The 17,648-nt window shown below is 46.0% G+C and overlaps 1 protein-coding gene across 4 annotated transcripts in view; it reads left to right on the plus strand.

The window, feature by feature from the left end:
* The first annotated feature begins 534 nt into the window (after nucleotides 1–534).
* The window catches only part of CDC27 (cell division cycle 27), a 33,441-nt gene continuing 16,327 nt past the window's right edge, over nucleotides 535–17,648 (plus strand). For 2 of the 4 annotated variants that reach the window (XM_080369578.1, XM_080369579.1), the window contains exons 1-8: nucleotides 536–810; nucleotides 7,848–7,923; nucleotides 10,983–11,130; nucleotides 13,259–13,384; nucleotides 14,399–14,496; nucleotides 15,005–15,159; nucleotides 15,271–15,485; nucleotides 16,155–16,269. In XM_080369578.1, the coding sequence (XP_080225704.1) occupies nucleotides 784–810; nucleotides 7,848–7,923; nucleotides 10,983–11,130; nucleotides 13,259–13,384; nucleotides 14,399–14,496; nucleotides 15,005–15,159; nucleotides 15,271–15,485; nucleotides 16,155–16,269 (960 nt within the window). In that variant the 5' untranslated portion in view covers nucleotides 536–783. Of the gene's footprint in view, nucleotides 811–7,847; nucleotides 7,924–10,982; nucleotides 11,131–13,258; nucleotides 13,385–14,398; nucleotides 14,497–15,004; nucleotides 15,160–15,270; nucleotides 15,486–16,154; nucleotides 16,270–17,648 lie in introns of all 4 variants that reach the window. The other 2 variants (XM_080369580.1, XM_080369577.1) reach the window with 2 other exon arrangements.

A 17,648-nucleotide genomic window follows, 5' to 3' on the forward strand; every position in this document is an offset into this window, starting at 1 on the left:
GGAGGAGAGCCTGCTCTAGCGGGGGCTGGGCCGGGCGACCCCCGGAGCTCCCCTCCCAGCCCCACCGTGTGTGACCCCTCGGGCTGCCCTGTCGGTGCCGGGCCCAGGGCCGGGGCCGGGGCAGTGCCGACCCCCCGCGCGGGGACAGGGCCCCGGCGACGCCCGGCAAGGCGCCATGGGGGGTGGCCTGGCGGGCCCCCGCTGCACCCAGGACACCGGCTTTGGGTACAAGTGCAGCTTTTTACCTTGCATGGGTGCACAGCCGCTGTGAGGACCGAGCCCCAGGCCCTGCGGGAGTCTCACCGCCCCCCGCCAGCTACCAGCGCTGGGGGCCCGAGGCCGCCACCGCCCTCCCCGCCGTGAGGGACCGAACGGTGACGCCGAGTACCGCCCTGGCCCCGCTCGGCTATCTCCGTCACCGCTCGGCCGGCTCCGTTAGCCGCGGCGCTTCCGCCTGGCTGCCGAGGGGAGCTTGCCCAGCTGTTTTCCGTCAGCGCTCGGCTCTTTCCGCCAAGGCCTTCGGGTATTTACGGCAGCGGTTCGGGTGTTTCCGTCACCAGCCTCGCGCGGACTCGGCGCGCGGACTCGGCGCGCGGCCGGCCTCGTTCCAGCCCTACCCGCCGCCTGCCCCGGTAACGGTCGCTGGGAGTTTAAATGAGCACGGGCCGGGCTGCGCAGCGCCGCTGCCACGGTACGCTCTGAGGCGGGACCGGGGCTGCCTTGCTGCGCTCCGGGCTGTGCGAGGAGGAGGCGGAGGAGAAGGCGGAGGCCAGGAAGAGCAGGATGACGGTGCTGCAGGAGCCTGTCCAGGTACCGACCCCTGGGCGGCACGGACACGGGCTCGGGTTCGCCGCCGCGCTCAGGCCCCGAGGCCCGGCTCGGCCTGGCCGCGGGAGGAGCCGGACTCGCCGCACCGCCCGCCCCTCCGGGGAGGCCTCCCCGCCGCCGGGCCCTCCTGCGGTGGGGGGCCCCGGGCCGCTGCCGGCGGCCGGGGTGGCGGGGGGCCGTTGGGCGCCCCGGCCGGCGTGGCGGGGGGCCGTTGGGCGCCCCGGCCGGCGTGGCGGGGGGCCGTTGGGCGCCCCGGCCGGCGTGGCGGGGGGCCGTTGGGCGCCCCGGCCGGCGTGGCGGGGGGCCGTTGGGCGCCCCGGCCGGCGTGGCGGGGGGCCGTTGGGCGCCCCGGCCGGCGTGGCGGGGGGCCGTTGGGCGCCCCGGCCGGCGTGGCGGGGGGCCGTTGGGCGCCCCGGCCGGCGTGGCGGGGGGCCGTTGGGCGCCCCGGCCGGCGTGGCGGGGGGCCGTTGGGCGCCCCGGCCGGCGTGGCGGGGGGCCGTTGGGCGCCCCGGCCGGCGTGGCGGGGGGCCGTTGGGCGCCCCGGCCGGCGTGGCGGGGGGCCGTTGGGCGCCCCGGCCGGCGTGGCGGGGGGCCGTTGGGCGCCCCGGCCGGCGTGGCGGGGGGCCGTTGGGCGCCCCGGCCGGCGTGGCGGGGGGCCGTTGGGCGCCCCGGCCGGCGTGGCGGGGGGCCGTTGGGCGCCCCGGCCGGCGTGGCGGGGGGCCGTTGGGCGCCCCGGCCGGCGTGGCGGGGGGCCGTTGGGCGCCCCGGCCGGCGTGGCGGGGGGCCGTTGGGCGCCCCGGCCGGCGTGGCGGGGGGCCGTTGGGCGCCCCGGCCGGCGTGGCGGGGGGCCGTTGGGCGCCCCGGCCGGGGTGGCGGGGGGCCGTTGGGCGCCCCGGCCGGGGTGGCGGGGGGCCGTTGGGCGCCCCGGCCGGGGTGGCGGGGGGCCGTTGGGCGCCCCGGCCGGGGTGGCGGGGGGCCGTTGGGCGCCCCGGCCGGGGTGGCGGGGGGCCGTTGGGCGCCCCGGCCGGCGTGGCGGGGGGCCGTTGGGCGCCCCGGCCGGCGTGGCGGGGGGCCGTTGGGCGCCCCGGCCGGCGTGGCGGGGGGCCGTTGGGCGCCCCGGCCGGCGTGGCGGGGGGCCGTTGGGCGCCCCGGCCGGCGTGGCGGGGGGCCGTTGGGCGCCCCGGCCGGCGTGGCGGGGGGCCGTTGGGCGCCCCGGCCGGCGTGGCGGGGGGCCGTTGGGCGCCCCGGCCGGCGTGGCGGGGGGCCGTTGGGCGCCCCGGCCGGCGTGGCGGGGGGCCGTTGGGCGCCCCGGCCGGCGTGGCGGGGGGCCGTTGGGCGCCCCGGCCGGCGTGGCGGGGGGCCGTTGGGCGCCCCGGCCGGCGTGGCGGGGGGCCGTTGGGCGCCCCGGCCGGCGTGGCGGGGGGCCGTTGGGCGCCCCGGCCGCTTTCGGCCGGCGGCCTGGGCCCGCGGGGCCGCCTCCCGGCTGGGAGGGCCTCCAGCTCCGCGCCCCCGGCCCGGCTGCCCTCGCCCTCTTGCTCCTTCGGGCCCCCGCCCGGCCTCCCCCCGGGGGTGCCGGCCTGCCGCCGCGCCGCCACTGCGCCGGGCTCCCTCGAGGGCCCAGCCGGCTCCCTCTGGGGACCTGTTGATCCCTGTCGCGCTCTCTGTGTTGCAGCCGTTGAATTTCCAAATGGTCGCGGCGTGCTTGGCTCTGCGTACCGTACAAACGAAGGACGTTCACCTCTTCCCAAGGAGTTAGTCCCCCCAGATTGATGGTTGACCTGGCAGAGAAAATTACATACATCTTGTTTTTCTACTGTATTTTAGTCTCTCTGCAGTTACCCTGATGGCCTTCCTGCTCTTGTTCTCAGCCTTCCCATCCAAAAGGCATGATTCACAGGCTAAGAGTTGCTGCTTCTTTCCACCCTTCTTGTATACCCATTGCTCTTAACTATTCTGTTGTCTTCATTAATTAGTCGTCTTATTAATGTTTCAATTTATTTTTTTAATTATTAGCTTTTTAACAGGGTGGTTTTTTCCTAGTTAAGCTAGGAATCTCTCACTGTAAGTGTCTTGGTCATATGTGGTTGTATTCTGTAATGAGCGTAGTGAAAATTCTTGCTTTTGCCTTTCCTCTCGCCGTTTAGTGAAAAGGTAGAAGGGGAAGAAGAGTTCTGTGGATGGCCACCCTGCTGACTTGACCATGTCTGTGCGAGATGGTGACTGTGATGGCACTCTTGTAGACTAGGCGTTGGTGACAGTGGTGGCCCTCCACTCTGAGACCAAGGGTCAGTGTGGTGCTGGAAGTGCTTTTGGCCACCTGGTACCTCTTCTGCAGTGGTCATACTTAGGCCGTTGCTGTTACCTTTGAGCTGGACTTGTTGTGTTGCACCAGTTGGGTATTCTAAGAAAACATGGGATTACAATAGAAAAGGAAGCAAGAATGCATTGCAGATGAATGGCAGGAAACAATATTTAATGTTTCCGGTACTGTGCTAATTAGACTAACCAAGTGGAAAACATTTGCTATTCTGAGAGTTCCCTGATAGAAACATGCAGTCTTGTTTTCATTTTTCAGAAAGGTAAAAATCTCTTTAATGTCATTCTCCGTTCTGAAGCTCTTAGCAGCTTGGATGTTTTGATGACTTCGCTGCATTGAATGTATCTATTTAGATTCTGCCTGCTTTCAAATGCCACATAATTATTTTATCAGTGGCTCTACTGCTATCAGCTTTGCTGCTCTTCCTTCTTACAGCAACACTGGTAAGTTTAGGACTTGTTGTTTGTTGTTGCCTTGGTCGTATTGTTGCTTTTAATGGTAAGGAAGCCACCAGTGCTATACTACAGGACTTTTCCAAACCAGCTCATGCTCATTTTCTCACTAGTGTAACTTATCCATTTTGCAGTACACATCTGGGTGAAGTCGATGACACTTCTGGATTCCTATTTTAGCTGGAGTCCGCGTACTTAGCTCTGTTTTTCTGGTTATCTTTTTTAACAGTAGGATTGGAAAAGTTGATACTACTTCTCATTTTTGTCATTGCAGAGATTTTTCCTGTGTATTTGTCTGTTCTCTCCCAGCCTTTCAGATATCTACAGGGCTTAGCGTTCCAGGAAAAAAACAAAACCTGTCTTTACAGTTGCGATATGCAAAGTACGATAGATAAGAAACAGAGTCTGTGTCTGTGTTGCCTTATAAATATTGGCTTTAATTACATGAAATTAATATCCCAAAAGCCATCCTGTTCACTGGTTAGATTTTTACTACTTCTTAATCCCTTAAGATGGGCTAAAGTGCCAGAGTTTGTTACACAGACAACAGACCTCTCCTGTACTTCCCAATGTGGTCAATTTAAAACTCTTCAGCTCAAACATAAAGCCTTGTATCCCATGTGCTGAGAAACAGACTGGACGTCTTCCAAATATCACTGAAAAACATCTTGGAAACAAAATGAACGCTTTCCTTGGAATTTAGCCCTTCAAGGTGATCATCTGCTGTGACCCACTTGAATGGTTGCTTGAACTCCCAGGCTACTGTCATGGCAGAAAACATGCGATGCCAATGTCTGCTTATTTAACGGGCGGAGTTTGCGTAACCACAGCTTATCACAGAAAACTCTTCTCCTCTCTGCCCACCCTAGAAAGTCTTAAATCATGACAGAAACTGCTTAGGATGAAAATAGGCTATAAAGGTTTAAAAACAATTTCCAAGGCTATATAAGGGTCAGAAGAGAACACCTATCTTAAGAGCTCTTTGGCTTAGTTATGAAGTAACACTTGGACAGTGCACAGGATTTTCTGGATGGAAGGTGGATCTGTCCAAATCTGCTTTTATTTTCTTGCTCTTTTTCTCTGAGGCTGCTTTGCTGAAGAGCTGTGGCTGGTATGGTAGTTTTAGAATTCCCCATTCACTTTGCATTTGTAAATTAGTACATATTTAAAATGAGTGACTAGAACCTGTATCTGGTCTGCAAGCATGTTTAAATAAAACTGAAACACTTCAAGCATCCCTCCTGCCCATGTTTGTAGCCCTGAGAACAGACATTGCAACCAAAGTATCTCAGCTGCTTTGCACGTTTGTGAGGAGGCTGCTTCTCTAGGTTTGTGTTGACAGGTTCTGTGTAAAATTTGGTAACTGCCACAGGGAGGAAACTTAAGACTGCATTTGGATTATATTTGTGGTTATATTGGGTTGTCCTGCTCTGAAATTTTTTGGGATTAAGTAGTTTTTATTGGGTGAATACCCCAAAGTTTTTTGCTTCAGACCCCTCTTCTGCTGTGGTTTGGCAATTTGTCATGTGCCACTAATGCTGTGTAGGCGCATTGAACTTCTGCTAGAACAAACTAAATTACTACTCTATGAAGAGGTTGATGTTCCTGTCCAAAATTTGCTTCCTCAAAGGTGCGTAAGGATTCTTTTTCAGTAGTTTGAGACACAGTTGTAGTTTATAGACACCTGTTCTTATAGAAAATTGTTATGCACAGGTATAGCCTGCCACCTTCCTTTCCTCTTCTTGCTCTTTTAGGAGAGTGTGTGCAAGGATACAGTCTTCAGCATTTGTCTGTTGAAGGTGTGAGTCCAACTTGCAACTTTTAGGTTGCAAAATTGCAATTATTACATAACAGGGATACTGCCAGGGGCTCCGCTCAGCAATGATTGTTGTTTGAGTCAGTATGTAGTGTAACTTTTACAGTCTGGCTGTGATACAGCCAAAAATCACTCGTGTCCCCTCTTGACCTTTGGTAAGATTGTTTCTGGCAACTTGGTCCTGTTTGAGAAGTCAAATGACGTTGATCCCACCACCCCCGTACCTTTGTTTTGTAAATGTGCCGAGTTACATCCCTGTAAAGGCAGTAGTGGCACAACTTGGATAGATTCAGCGGAATATCGCTTATGACTTGGTAAAGGAAATTTCTCGCTTCTGAGAGCGAGAGGAAAAAGGGCAGCTTAGGCTGCTGTGGGTGCAGTCTGAAAGATTTTAACGCCTTCCTCCTGTCTCACACTTTTTGACCCCTGTCTGCAGTGTACAGGACAACGTACAGCCTTGGAGTTTCTCAAGGTAAAAGGGAGTAACTGTTCTGGGCAGGCTCTGCGGCTGAATTTATCTTCAGGCAGGCTCTGTGGCTGAACTTATCTGAAGTGGGGAGTACAGCCAGAGAGAAATAATGCGGTGTTTGTATTATAGGAATCAAACAAAGAATTAATATTTAAATACTTTCACATGAGCTTAAAAGTACCTGTTGACTTTTTAAGTATATTGTTGGGACCTACTGATAGAAGAAAATAGTATTTCTGCAGAGATTGTGTATAATATTCTATATAGTAATGGGTAACTCTGGTGTGTACTGTTCATGAAGACTGTGTAGGCATCCCGTGAAGAGAACTCGCACATTTTTCACACCCTGCATTTGTCAAGTTTGTGTTGGAAGTAGCAGCATATGGTACATGTAACTCTGTGATGTTTGAATTTTTTTTTTTTTAGATTAAATTGGCGCTTGCCTTTCCTGCTGGGAATAGTGTTATAGGGCGCTATTTCTTTAGCTCTGGAAGATTTCTTTTTGTTTTGGAGTGTCTGGTAGGTATCGGAAGCTAATTCTGTTTGTCTTCAGTTGCTGATGAGTATTGGAGAAATACTAGACCATAGTGCCTTGAGCTCACAAGTTCCGATCTCGTTTGGATTGGTATAACAAAACTACTGCAAAATGGCTGTTTGCTGCTTATGGGAAACTGCTTTGGAACTTGGGCAAGGGCTGCCGGGTGGGAAGGAGCTGCGGTCCTGATACCGGCTCTGCAAACCTCTGAACGCAGACCCTGATAAGCGTGCACGCCACCGCTTGTAAGAGGTAGGGAGGAAAGGCTGAACAGATCATAAAAGGATTTTTTCCCATCCCACCCCTCTTTTATAGATGACAACAGAAGGCTTTTAATGGGATCTGAAGAAAATTGACTGAGTAGTGTTTGTTGTGAAACCTGCGTACCCCAGCCCTATTCTTTTGTGGGACAGCTCTTGGTGTAATTCTGACAGTTAGTTTAGCAGTGTACACAGTTTGTACACCTGTATGTATGTTCAATGTGCATTTCACCGGAGTAGTGCCATCTTTTGAGTCTGCGTGAATATTGACAGTCCCAAACTCTCGAGCTTGGTGTTCACAAAAAAGGAGGTAGTACCCTTAAGCAGCTAGCTGATTTTGAGCAAGTATGGGTAGATGAGCAAAATGCAAAAGAAGGTTGCCTTCATTCATGTCAGTATATATGTTTGTCCATCTCATTTGTGTTGAATTTGTAGTTGTGCGATACAATCCTGATTAGTGGCAGCAAAGAGGTGGCTGATGAGCAAAGAACCAAACAAAATACCGCAACAAAAAGCGGTGGATCGTGTTCATCTTGGTTCTTGAGGGAACTCTGATACCTCTTCAAGGAAAAGGCTGGATACCTAACATACTTAACAGCAGCCATATATTGACAACTGTGGATGCTGATGTGATTTCTGGTCCTGTTGGCTTTTTGTTTGGTGTATCTCAAGAGGAGATGGTTTAAATGGGTTCATGCATGATGCCATTAAAATGCGCCGGACACCTTTGCTTTTTCCCACCTCCTGTGCCCCTTCTCGGGCACAGCTAAAAGCGTAATCAGGCAGGGGCTGGGTTTTGTTCTTACCTTTATTTGGTGGTAGTTAGCAATAATTCATGCTCAGTTATGCACCAGACTAATGCGCAGTAACAAGTGGAAGTACTCGCTGTTATTTCAGTAAGCGTCAGCTGAAGTTTATGGATGGTTGTGTGTGGTTAACTAGTGAGCAACATTCTTAGATTGGTTTGTGACTTCAGTGCTAAATTTGGCGCTTTTTAAGTCTCTTTACTAATAGTTGAAACAACTAAAACTTGGCCTGCATCTTTATCCTTCTCTATTCTTGTTATGATTCAAAGAATCAAATGAAACAATCGCCTTTTGACAGTAAGAGCTAATGAGTTTTGCATTTTTAAGGCTTCTCTCTGAATTTAATTATTTTCTTGTTTTGCAGGCTGCTATATGGCAAGCACTTAACCACTATGCTTATCGCGATGCAGTGTTCCTTGCAGAAAGGTTATATGCAGAAGGTATGTATTTTGAAAATACAAAGTTGATGCTTTTTTCAATTTTGATGTTGGATTTTTGAGCCTCAGGTCCTGCTTTCTTTTACTCCTGTTGTGATAGTGAAGTTTAGCTTTCTGCTTGGGGAAGGCAGAAGAATGTCTCTCAATTAGGTTGGAAAATCAAATCACGTAACAGCAGCAATGTTATTTTACAGTAAAACCTCCTTAAAAAAATTAAACTCGGAGTTGTGTGTTTAAGTACAATGTTTACAGTGATCTTTGTATGGTATCAAATGGGGGAGAGGTTTTTTAATAACCTTAAGCATTGCATATCTTCCAAGGGCAGCTGGGGATAGATGCAGTACACAAATTCTACAAATGGTCTTGATATTGAAGCTGTCTTTGCTAATAATGCTGTTCAGATATGTTGATTGGTGTGTTAGCTGAAAGAGATAATCTTGTGATGATGAAAGAGAAGTGTAGCGAAATTGAGACTATGAGAATCAGAACATATGGAATAGGTAACTCCTGTTGAATTTTGTTATTTTTTACTTTGTTGTAATGCTGTCAGATCTAGGATGTCTTGGATACTGAGCAGGCAGCAGTAACACAGATCTGTACTCTTCCTGGGTCATTCAAAGACCATTTCTGTGTTGTAGTCCCTCTTCTTCCTTAACCTTTCCTGCATGACCTCAGTAAGTTGGGGTGTTTTTTTGTTTTTTTTTGTTCTTCTTTACTACTTTCTCCTTGATGCTGGTGTTCAGCTTTTCTTCTCTATTTGAAAAGGTATTGTCCCAAAATCACTAACATGGGGGAAAAAAAAGAAAAAAACCCCAAGCCTTAAACTGAAATACAAGCTTAATATAATATCTCATGCTAAACAACTTGAGCTTATAGTGTGAGTTAAACCTTATAACCTGTTTCATGCTCTGTGTTTTGTAATGAAATGTTTTGCCTGATGCGCCGCTTAACAATGGAAGCGCAAACCTGACTTTTGAGGAAGACAGGCTTTCTTTCCTTGATTGAAGGTAAATTGCCAAGGATGTAGAAATCGAGAGAATCCACTTTTTGCAGCAGCCAAGAGAAAAATGTATAATGTGATACTGACACTAGCTTTGCAGAATAATATTCTGCAAGAGTACTTCAAACAGCTTTTTTCAGTGACCAACAGTACTGAGAAAGAACAGCATGCATGCTGTCACTTGGTTCAAGCAATTAACTGCTAACAAAACACCTGGCTTCTGGTTAAAATAAGTAGTTATACTGCAGAGTAGAAGCTGCTGAACTTGAATACAGTGACTCTGTATTGGCAGTAGTGATTTTTACCCTGAGAAGAATTTCTTTTAAGTCCACCTGCCATTACTGGCCTTACGGGGACATCTGTGGCTTGGTAATTTCCCAGAACTCTTGAAGTACGTTGAATTCATGGATAAGAGCATTGATTTAACTTTAATTTTTAAAAAGATCTCCTGGTGCTTTTAGGATAAGGCTAGTAAAAGTCTTCTCTTGGGGTCTTCAGTTTCCTTTGTCATGGTCTGAGTTAAATAGCCAGTTTTCAGTGTAGCAAAGGATTTGAGCAGGTTGCCCAAAGAGGTTTTGGTACAATGCTCATATTGATTTTTCTGAAGACTTCTGTGTGGGTAGTTGAACAAACATCAGATTTTTTTCTCTTAATACTGACTTCCATTTGCATGGTAGTGTGTTCTGAAAAGCATAAAGTAATGTGGACTTCTTAATTGTTTGTAGATTTAAGTTGCTTGCCTTTATAGACAGGGTAGGACACCAAAGCTGTATGTGATCTGTCGGTGTGTCTGGGTATCTCCCTAGTTTTGCTTAAAACCCAGAAATGGAGTCATACAGGTAACTTCATATGGTCAGAGCTTAATGCTCAAATGAACGCCACAGCACAGCTCACTGTTGCCTCACACAAGTGCGTTCTCCGGCACTTAAAGCTTCAGTTGATAATTTTATGGTAAGGCTTTAAAGTTATTTCAGGAGTTAGCACTCTGTCCTTTATGCTGTAATCCCGAGTAAAATTGGCAAGTCTGACCTCAGTCTTAAATCTGGGTGCCAAGTCAAGCTCTTAGCACACTGAGAATGTTCTCTTCTACATAATTCATCTCTACAATGGAAGAAGTGTTGAAGCAGACATCAAATCTAAATGCTTCCAGTTTCTACCATAGGGAAATGTTTCTGTCATGATTACTCTTCTTCTCTGTTAAGATAGAGCTGATTTTTCCTGAAGTTTGACCATTTCATTCAGAATTTGGAAACTTGTGAGAACTCAGCTTAGGAAGAAGATTTGTAGGAGAGCTTGTCCCTGTGGCTACTTTCTAACATAAAATAAATAAAGCATCTGAATGGCAATGTTAACCCATGTTCCCAATGAAATAATGGGTGTAGGCAGCAAAAAGGACAAGACTTAAGGTTGGGGTAGAGGTGACTGGTAACTGACCAACTTTAGTAGTCATGAAAATAGGAAGATCTGCTCTGCTGAAGTCACGTCAAGATACAGCATCAAGTGCTTTGGAGAAATAACAGAAGTAAAATTGCAAGCAGAAAAAGACCACTTGAAATTAGGGTAAAACTGTTATTCGGGCTCTTTAGGCTGAAATAGGTCTTCCTTCTGAAAAGTTATTGTACTTCTTAACAGCCATTGTTGTGCCAGTGTTTATGCACTGCTTAAGCTAGTGAAAAGTGTTCCTAGCAGGTGTGATAATACTCTGAGCCAAGCCTTGGTGTGGCCAGTGAGTTGCTGTCCTACTAGGAATGACTGCTTTGCTTGAGTTGCTGTTATTTTAGCAACAAACTGGCTCATCACTTGTTCAGATTGAGTAACTGGAAGGATCAAAGTTCTGCTACAGCAGTAGGTGTTGAGTTGGTCTGACTATACAAGAAAGTGACATATGGAAGTTTGTTATATGACTCAAGAAATGCACTTTATTCAGTAATGAATTTCTCTAATACCAGTACTTGCTTTCTTGCATCTTGTTCCTAGCTGGCTTTTACTCCCTTCCCCCAAATTCTTTGTATCAAAATAGTAAACAGTCAACTGATGATGGGTTTCTTAATTTATTTTTTAGTGCATTCAGAGGAAGCACTGTTTTTACTGGCAACGTGTTACTACCGCTCAGGAAAGGCCTATAAAGCATACAGGCTCCTAAAGGGACACAGCTGTACTACTCCACAATGTAAATACCTGCTTGCAAAATGTTGTGTTGACCTCAGCAAGTAAGTAAATCCTTTATGTTCTGTCCAGGGTTACAAATGTTGGGTGATTTTTTTTGTTTGGGTTTCTCTCTGAAAGCTGTCATATTGCATAAACAAGTAATTCGTTAGTCCTTCAGCTCTAAGGATTATTGTAAGTTCAGTTCATTTTGCTTTCAGATACAGACCTAAAGAACATTAGCTCATATTGCAGAAAATTCTTAAAAGGTATTGAATAACTTACAAAGGAGTTGTCAAGCTGCGTAGGGGGAGAAAACATTGATTGCTGAGATGACTCTGGGAAGTGCTTCTTTTGCTTTTGTTTCTCTGATGCTTTGCTTATTTCATTAAGTGTTTCCAGTATGAATTTAACAGATGGGTCACTTCTCTCAAACAGTAAGCTTCCTCCTCTTACCCCGTAACTGCTAATGGATGGGTGAGGGAAAATATGGCAGACAAATCTGTTTTTAAAAACATACAACAAACTCACCTTGGATCCACATCCGAGAATGCTGTATTCACCATCAAAATTAACCTTGACAGGGCCATAGTAGTCTCAAGGTAACGTGCTGGGTTTCTGGAGTTGTAACAGCGAGAGTATATAATGAAACTGCTCAAGCTACCCACCCTAACACCCTCAGAGTTTGTTAATGAGGGTATTTTACTTCTGCATAGAACTTTCAGCTCAAGTGTAGGAATGATGTCTGGCTGAGGTGTAGAATGGAGAGGATGAGGCACCAGGAAAGGTGAAAACTTTTGTTCAAAAAACTTTCGAATTCTGTGGGGGTTCTTTACAGAAGCTTAACTGTCTCTCTGCAGAACAGCTTGTGGTTGTGTTGTGGCTTTTTTGGTTTGGTGTTTGAGTGACCTTCTTTAAACATTTTTTTTTTTTGGTCATTGAATTTTTTTAGAATAGGTAACGTGATATTTGGAGTTTCACAGAGCACAATGTGATATTTTTTTTTTGCAGGTTTCATAGTCCTGCTCATAACATGTAACCAAAATGCAGGCCTCCAGAGCCAGCGAGGGGAGGCTCCTTAGCCTTTGATACTTGCTTTAGTAGGCGAGTCCTTTGACACCTTTAGAGTAGCAACGATGTCTTGACTTATGTTTGTTCTGATGCTTTTAACACTTCTGGAGCTATTAGGATACAGGCTTCTTTGAATCTTCTTTTGAAAGGGAAGTCATGTTAGTGCTGTGCTTGGCAAGGTCCCCATGGAATAAATCTGAAGCTGATCATTCCCTCCCTTGCTTTTACCAAGTCTGGTGTGTGCATATAGTGCATCAGCTTCAGAACTGGTTTAAGTTAGGTAGGTGGGATTTCTTAGAAGTGTTCTTCAGAATTCGTTAAATTTAGCTGTCATTGCTGTTAGTTATATGAGCTCATTTATAAAGAGGTACCTTATTTTCTTGTGGGAATGGTCTATACTGATAGAAGCATCTACCTACAAGTATAATTTCAAGTGGAGGCAAGGAGAGATGATTTGTTTGTGCAGGTGTCAGTCTCAAATGCCAGACGAATGCCTCCTATCCTCAAGTTGTATAAAGTGATCTTCAAGCGTAATCGTGAGTGGCCCATTCCATGTGAGCAGTACTGCTTGCTGCAGGTGTAGTAGATGCAAGCTGAACCTTTGTTCTTCTTTTGAGCCCCTCTTGCAAGAAGGCAAAGTGTTAAGATCCAAAATAGACTCTGGATTTTACATGAGTGCCTGGTACCTTACAGATTGTATTTTGTATTGGGAAACAAAACCAAAATAAGTGTTGTCCTAGCTTGTTACTAGGTAAAGTACCTTCAGAAAACAGAGGACAGGAAACTCTTCTAGATGCTTTGTTTGGTATTGTACCTAGGATTAATCACTTCTGGAAAAGTGATGTTGTGGGGTTTGGGGTTTGTTTTTCTTCCCTCCCAGTGGAGACGTTCTGCTTAGGAGTACTGCATACTCCTGTTGCTAGAGGAATCCATCAATTATGTAAAATTCACTTGCAGGAGCTAGTTTATATGTGGTTTGAAACTTGTGAACACTGACAGTGGATTTCTGGTTTTGTTTGTAGCAGGGTGAAAACACTGGGCTACAAATACTGTGAGGCTTGTAACCCCTTTCAACCTCTTTTTTTTTTTTTTTTTTTTTTTTTTTTTTTTTTTAAAAAAAAGGCTTGCAGAAGGAGAGCAGATCTTATCTGGTGGAGTGTTCAACAAACAGAAAAGCCATGATGACATTGTTATGGAGTTTGGTGACTCTGCGTGCTTTACACTCTCCTTACTGGGACATGTCTACTGGTAATGTTGCGCTTTTTTGTTATTTTCTCTAATAAAGCTTGGGTTTTTTTATTTGACCAGGCTCCATTTTAGTCAAATATATTTTCAGTCATTGCGGGATACACTTGTCTGTGGGTTCTACGACCTGCATGATTTCAAAGTATCATAGATGCAAGGAGATAGTTGTGGAAGCCATTTACCTTTGAAATGCAAGCAGTTTGTCTTTCACCCAGATCTTCTGACTGAAAACACAAATTCCTCTTTTCCAGGTTAAGCATGCAATCCAAGAGTGTTTGGTGGTTGGTTTTTTTAATATATATACACACACACACACCTTTGGGTTTGTTCCATATTTTCCCTATGAAAAATTCTCCTGTTTCTCAGTGGTGCCAGTTTGATTTTTCTGTATCTATTTTACAGATGTGTAGCTATAACCTCCAAATGAAAGTTTTGAGGACTGCCAGTCAGAATAACTTTGCAAATTTAAGTGGTTCGCTTTTATCTAGTTACAAGAAAGGTTTCAGTAAACATGAGCAGATTGAATAGGAATAGTTTTTGGTTTCTTCCCTAGCATACTTGGGTAGTTGTTTTTTTGGTTTTTGTGTTGTTGTTTTTTTTTTTTTAAATCAGGAGCAGCTATCTTTGTAGCCAGATGCTTAGGTGTTCAGTTTAACCCCTAATTTATATACAAAAAATATATCAGTAGGTATTTAAAATGGCTAGAAGGCTAGAAATCAGGTTGCTGTTGGCAAAAAAAAGAACAAAGCTGTTGCAAAGAACCGCATCTTTCTACAGCAAAAAATCTCGAGCTGTACTGGTGCTTATGTAACTTCTTTTTGAGGTCTGTGCCTAAGAAACTTTCAGCTGTGTCTAAATATGTCAAAAACTTCAAAAGAACTCGGTACTTGTGGCTTGAAAAATGAGGGATGTCGCTGTGACTCTCTGCATGTTTTTGTTTTTCAACTCCTGGAAAGCTATCTTGAACAAAAGTGCTGTTCTTAAGTTTCCTCATAAACTGTTATGTTCTTTTTGCAGCAAGACAGACCGGCTTGCCAAAGGATCAGAATGTTACCAAAAGAGCCTTAGTTTAAATCCTTTCCTGTGGTCCCCTTTTGAATCACTATGTGAAATAGGTAAGTCTGCAGGACTGTTTTACTAGTGAAGATGTTTTCTACGCTTCTGGTTATGTCAGGCTTTTTGATTTGCTGTCAGCACGTGGCAAGGTTTGTTTTACTCCTTGCCCAGAGCTAGTAAGGAAAATGCCTGCAAAATTCTTTGGAAGTGGTTTTGTAAGCAACAATGCACTTAAAATACTTCGCCAGTGTTTAGAGCTTTTGTCTTGAGGTCTTCCACTTTCACAATACATTTTTGGATTTAACAGTACTGTCTTCTAACCTGCAGTTAGTAGACACTTAGATCTTCTGAGAATAACTTAAAAGCACGTCTGATTTCTAATAAAAATTATTTTCTAGGGTTTTGTAGGGGGGGAACACTTCTGACTTGGCGTAAGGGGTTTTAAAACAACGAGATAAGAACGCACCCATCCTGAAATACTTCGTTCCCTGTCCTCTTTGTTTCAGACTGAATATTCAGTGTATAAGCTCAGGAATAACGCTAAAATCTCCTTTTCCAATCTTACAGGTGAAAAACCAGACCCTGACCAAACATTTAAATTAACATCTCTACAGAACTTCAGCAGCTGTCTGCCTAACACTTGCACAACATTGGTATCGAATCACAACATATCCCACAGACAGCCTGAGACTGTCCTTATGGAAACGCCGCAAGACACAATTGTAAGTTTTGCTGAAATTGCTGTGTTTAAAGCAGTTTTTCCAGCTTAACAGAAAAACGCTGATTAGAAACTATGCTGCCTGAGTATCTAACAGCTGCCTCCCATTTTTCAGGAGTTGAACAGACTCAACCTAGAATCCTCCAATTCAAAATATTCCTCATTGAACACAGATTCTTCGATGTCTTACATTGACTCGGCTGTAATTTCACCAGATGCTGTCCCTCTTGGGTCAGGAACTGCCATATTGTCTAAACAAGCTCAAAATAAACCAAAAACTGGGCGGAGTTTGCTGGGGGGACCTGCAGCTTTGAGCCCGCTAACTCCAAGGTAAGTCCTTGACAGACAATTCCTGGCTGCAGCTGTGCTGTTGATAATGTTTGACTTGTGTGGCACCAGATGTCTTTCCTATTTCAACAGAAGCAAACACGCGTGTCAACAGCATATTAAAATGTTGCAGAAATGAAAGTTAAACTTCAATAACTGCTCTTTGGTCCTAGTATTAGTTTCTTCTGTTTCTTAAACAAGCAGTTGGTATTTTCAGTTAGTTAACTGTTGATCCAGTATTGCTTGTTGCGACGTTCACACTGGAAGAATCTTTAAAGGAGTATGTTTCTGCTCTGGAGTCAAGTTTATTATGAAAAGCTACTCTTAAGAGCTTTCCCTAAAGAACAGCTCTCTTCTAAAGAGCATGTAAATATATGCTCTGTTCTATGTGTTGTCTTATTTAAACAGCTTTGTTACAAGCCGTGAATACTTGCATGGTCTGTGTCTATTAGTTATTATGCGGGCAGGCAAAGGAAAGTTCTGTATTTTTGTATTTCAGGGATAAGAATATTTTCTATTAAAGTGCCTTTTATAGATGAGGATAGTAAGAGGGTTAATATAAATCAATAAAATAATTCTGAGATAAAGTTGATCCGGGTCTCTGTTTTAAGCATGGAATCAGCAGTAGTCTGACATTCAGACATTGACCCTTCCTCTTCGTTTTGTTCTCAGCTTTGGAATTTTGCCACTGGAAACCCCAACCACCGGAGATGGATCTTATTTACAAAACTACACAAACTCTTCTTCTGTAATTGATGTGCCATCCACAGGAGCGCCTTCAAAGAAGGTATCTTGCATTCTGGAATACGATTGCTGTTCTATAAGTTTGACATTGCATTGTACTTTTAAAGAAGACTCTATAATGCAGATAAAAAAACCATTGCATGTGATTGTGCTGACAGTGAGGAGAACACAGCTCATCCACTGTTTGCAAAATTAGTTTTGAAAAACAGTGTGTGGAACTAATTGAAGCATCCTTTAGTTGTGGCAATGGCTTGGGTTAACTAAGTGAGACTTAAATTTATGTATAATTTGTCTAAAAAGTGTGTGTATAAAAAGAAAAATTACAACCAAACCAACACAACAGCAGCCTGCTCTTACTAACAATTATTTCATGCAGCAAAACAAAATGTTGTTCACCAGCACATGTATAGTTATAGGCTAGTGAGGTTGGGGTGCAGGGGTGCAGTTAATTGTTAATTTGACTGCCTGAAAAAACTTTTTAGACTTCTTGAAGTGTTAGTTAAAATGAGAAGCCCTTTTCCCCCCACCCAAAATGCACGTTAGGCAGCCTGCCACGCACCCAGTGCTGCTAGAGGAGACCCGAGGAAGGTGCTGTGTCTTCTGCCCACCTGCTCTGAGGGGAACGTACGAACGCTGACAGTTCTAAACAGCAAAGGGTTTATAACTCTTCAGTGTGCAAGGTGGAATCTGAAGACAGTCTAAACTTGGAGCTTTTGCTTTAAGCTTTAATTCCTGCATTTTCAGGGATGACTTGAAATAATCCAAAAAGCCTCAACTGAGCAGAAGCTACTGCTTCCTTGCAAGCAGTTCTTGACTTCTAGTTTACAGGCCAGCATAGTCAAAATACTGCTGGTGGTCTGTGGAGGGATGACTGGTAGCATGGTGCTGTTTTGATCTGCTTAAGTCTGGTGTAAAGAAAACTAAAAATTTTCTTTTTTACTCAGTAAGAAACTGCCATAGTTGCCATAGTGATAAATGAGAGGTGGAATGTTGGTGACAGTTGAAGAACCGTTTGTTCCTTTCTAAAAACAAAAAACCTGAGGATTTTTCCCTGTATTTTTAGTAAACCTAGGATTTGCTTGAGGGATGCTAGTGTTTTATAGGTGGCCAACTCTTTAAAGTAAAAACTCAGTGCAAGTAATAGTGTTGAATTCCTCAAAAAGTAGAACTTGAATTTCCATGTTTGCTCTGGTGCTCATCTTGCTGTGCTGTTCTGGAAGTGAAATTTGGGAGCAGTTAAAAACTGTGTGTGTCTTCTCTCGTTGACCCAGTACTTAAAACAATACAAGCCAGTAAGCTGGTAACTTTATTTTTTGTCCTTTGGATAGTATTTTGAAAGCCTGTGACTGGGAACTGTGGAATCTCATTGCATGAGCCATTATGATATCCTGTCTCTAGACAGTGTATTACTGCCACACTTTC

This window comes from Falco punctatus (genome assembly GCF_963210335.1).
Source record: "Falco punctatus genome assembly, chromosome: 19".
NCBI classification, from domain to species: Eukaryota; Metazoa; Chordata; class Aves; order Falconiformes; family Falconidae; genus Falco; species Falco punctatus.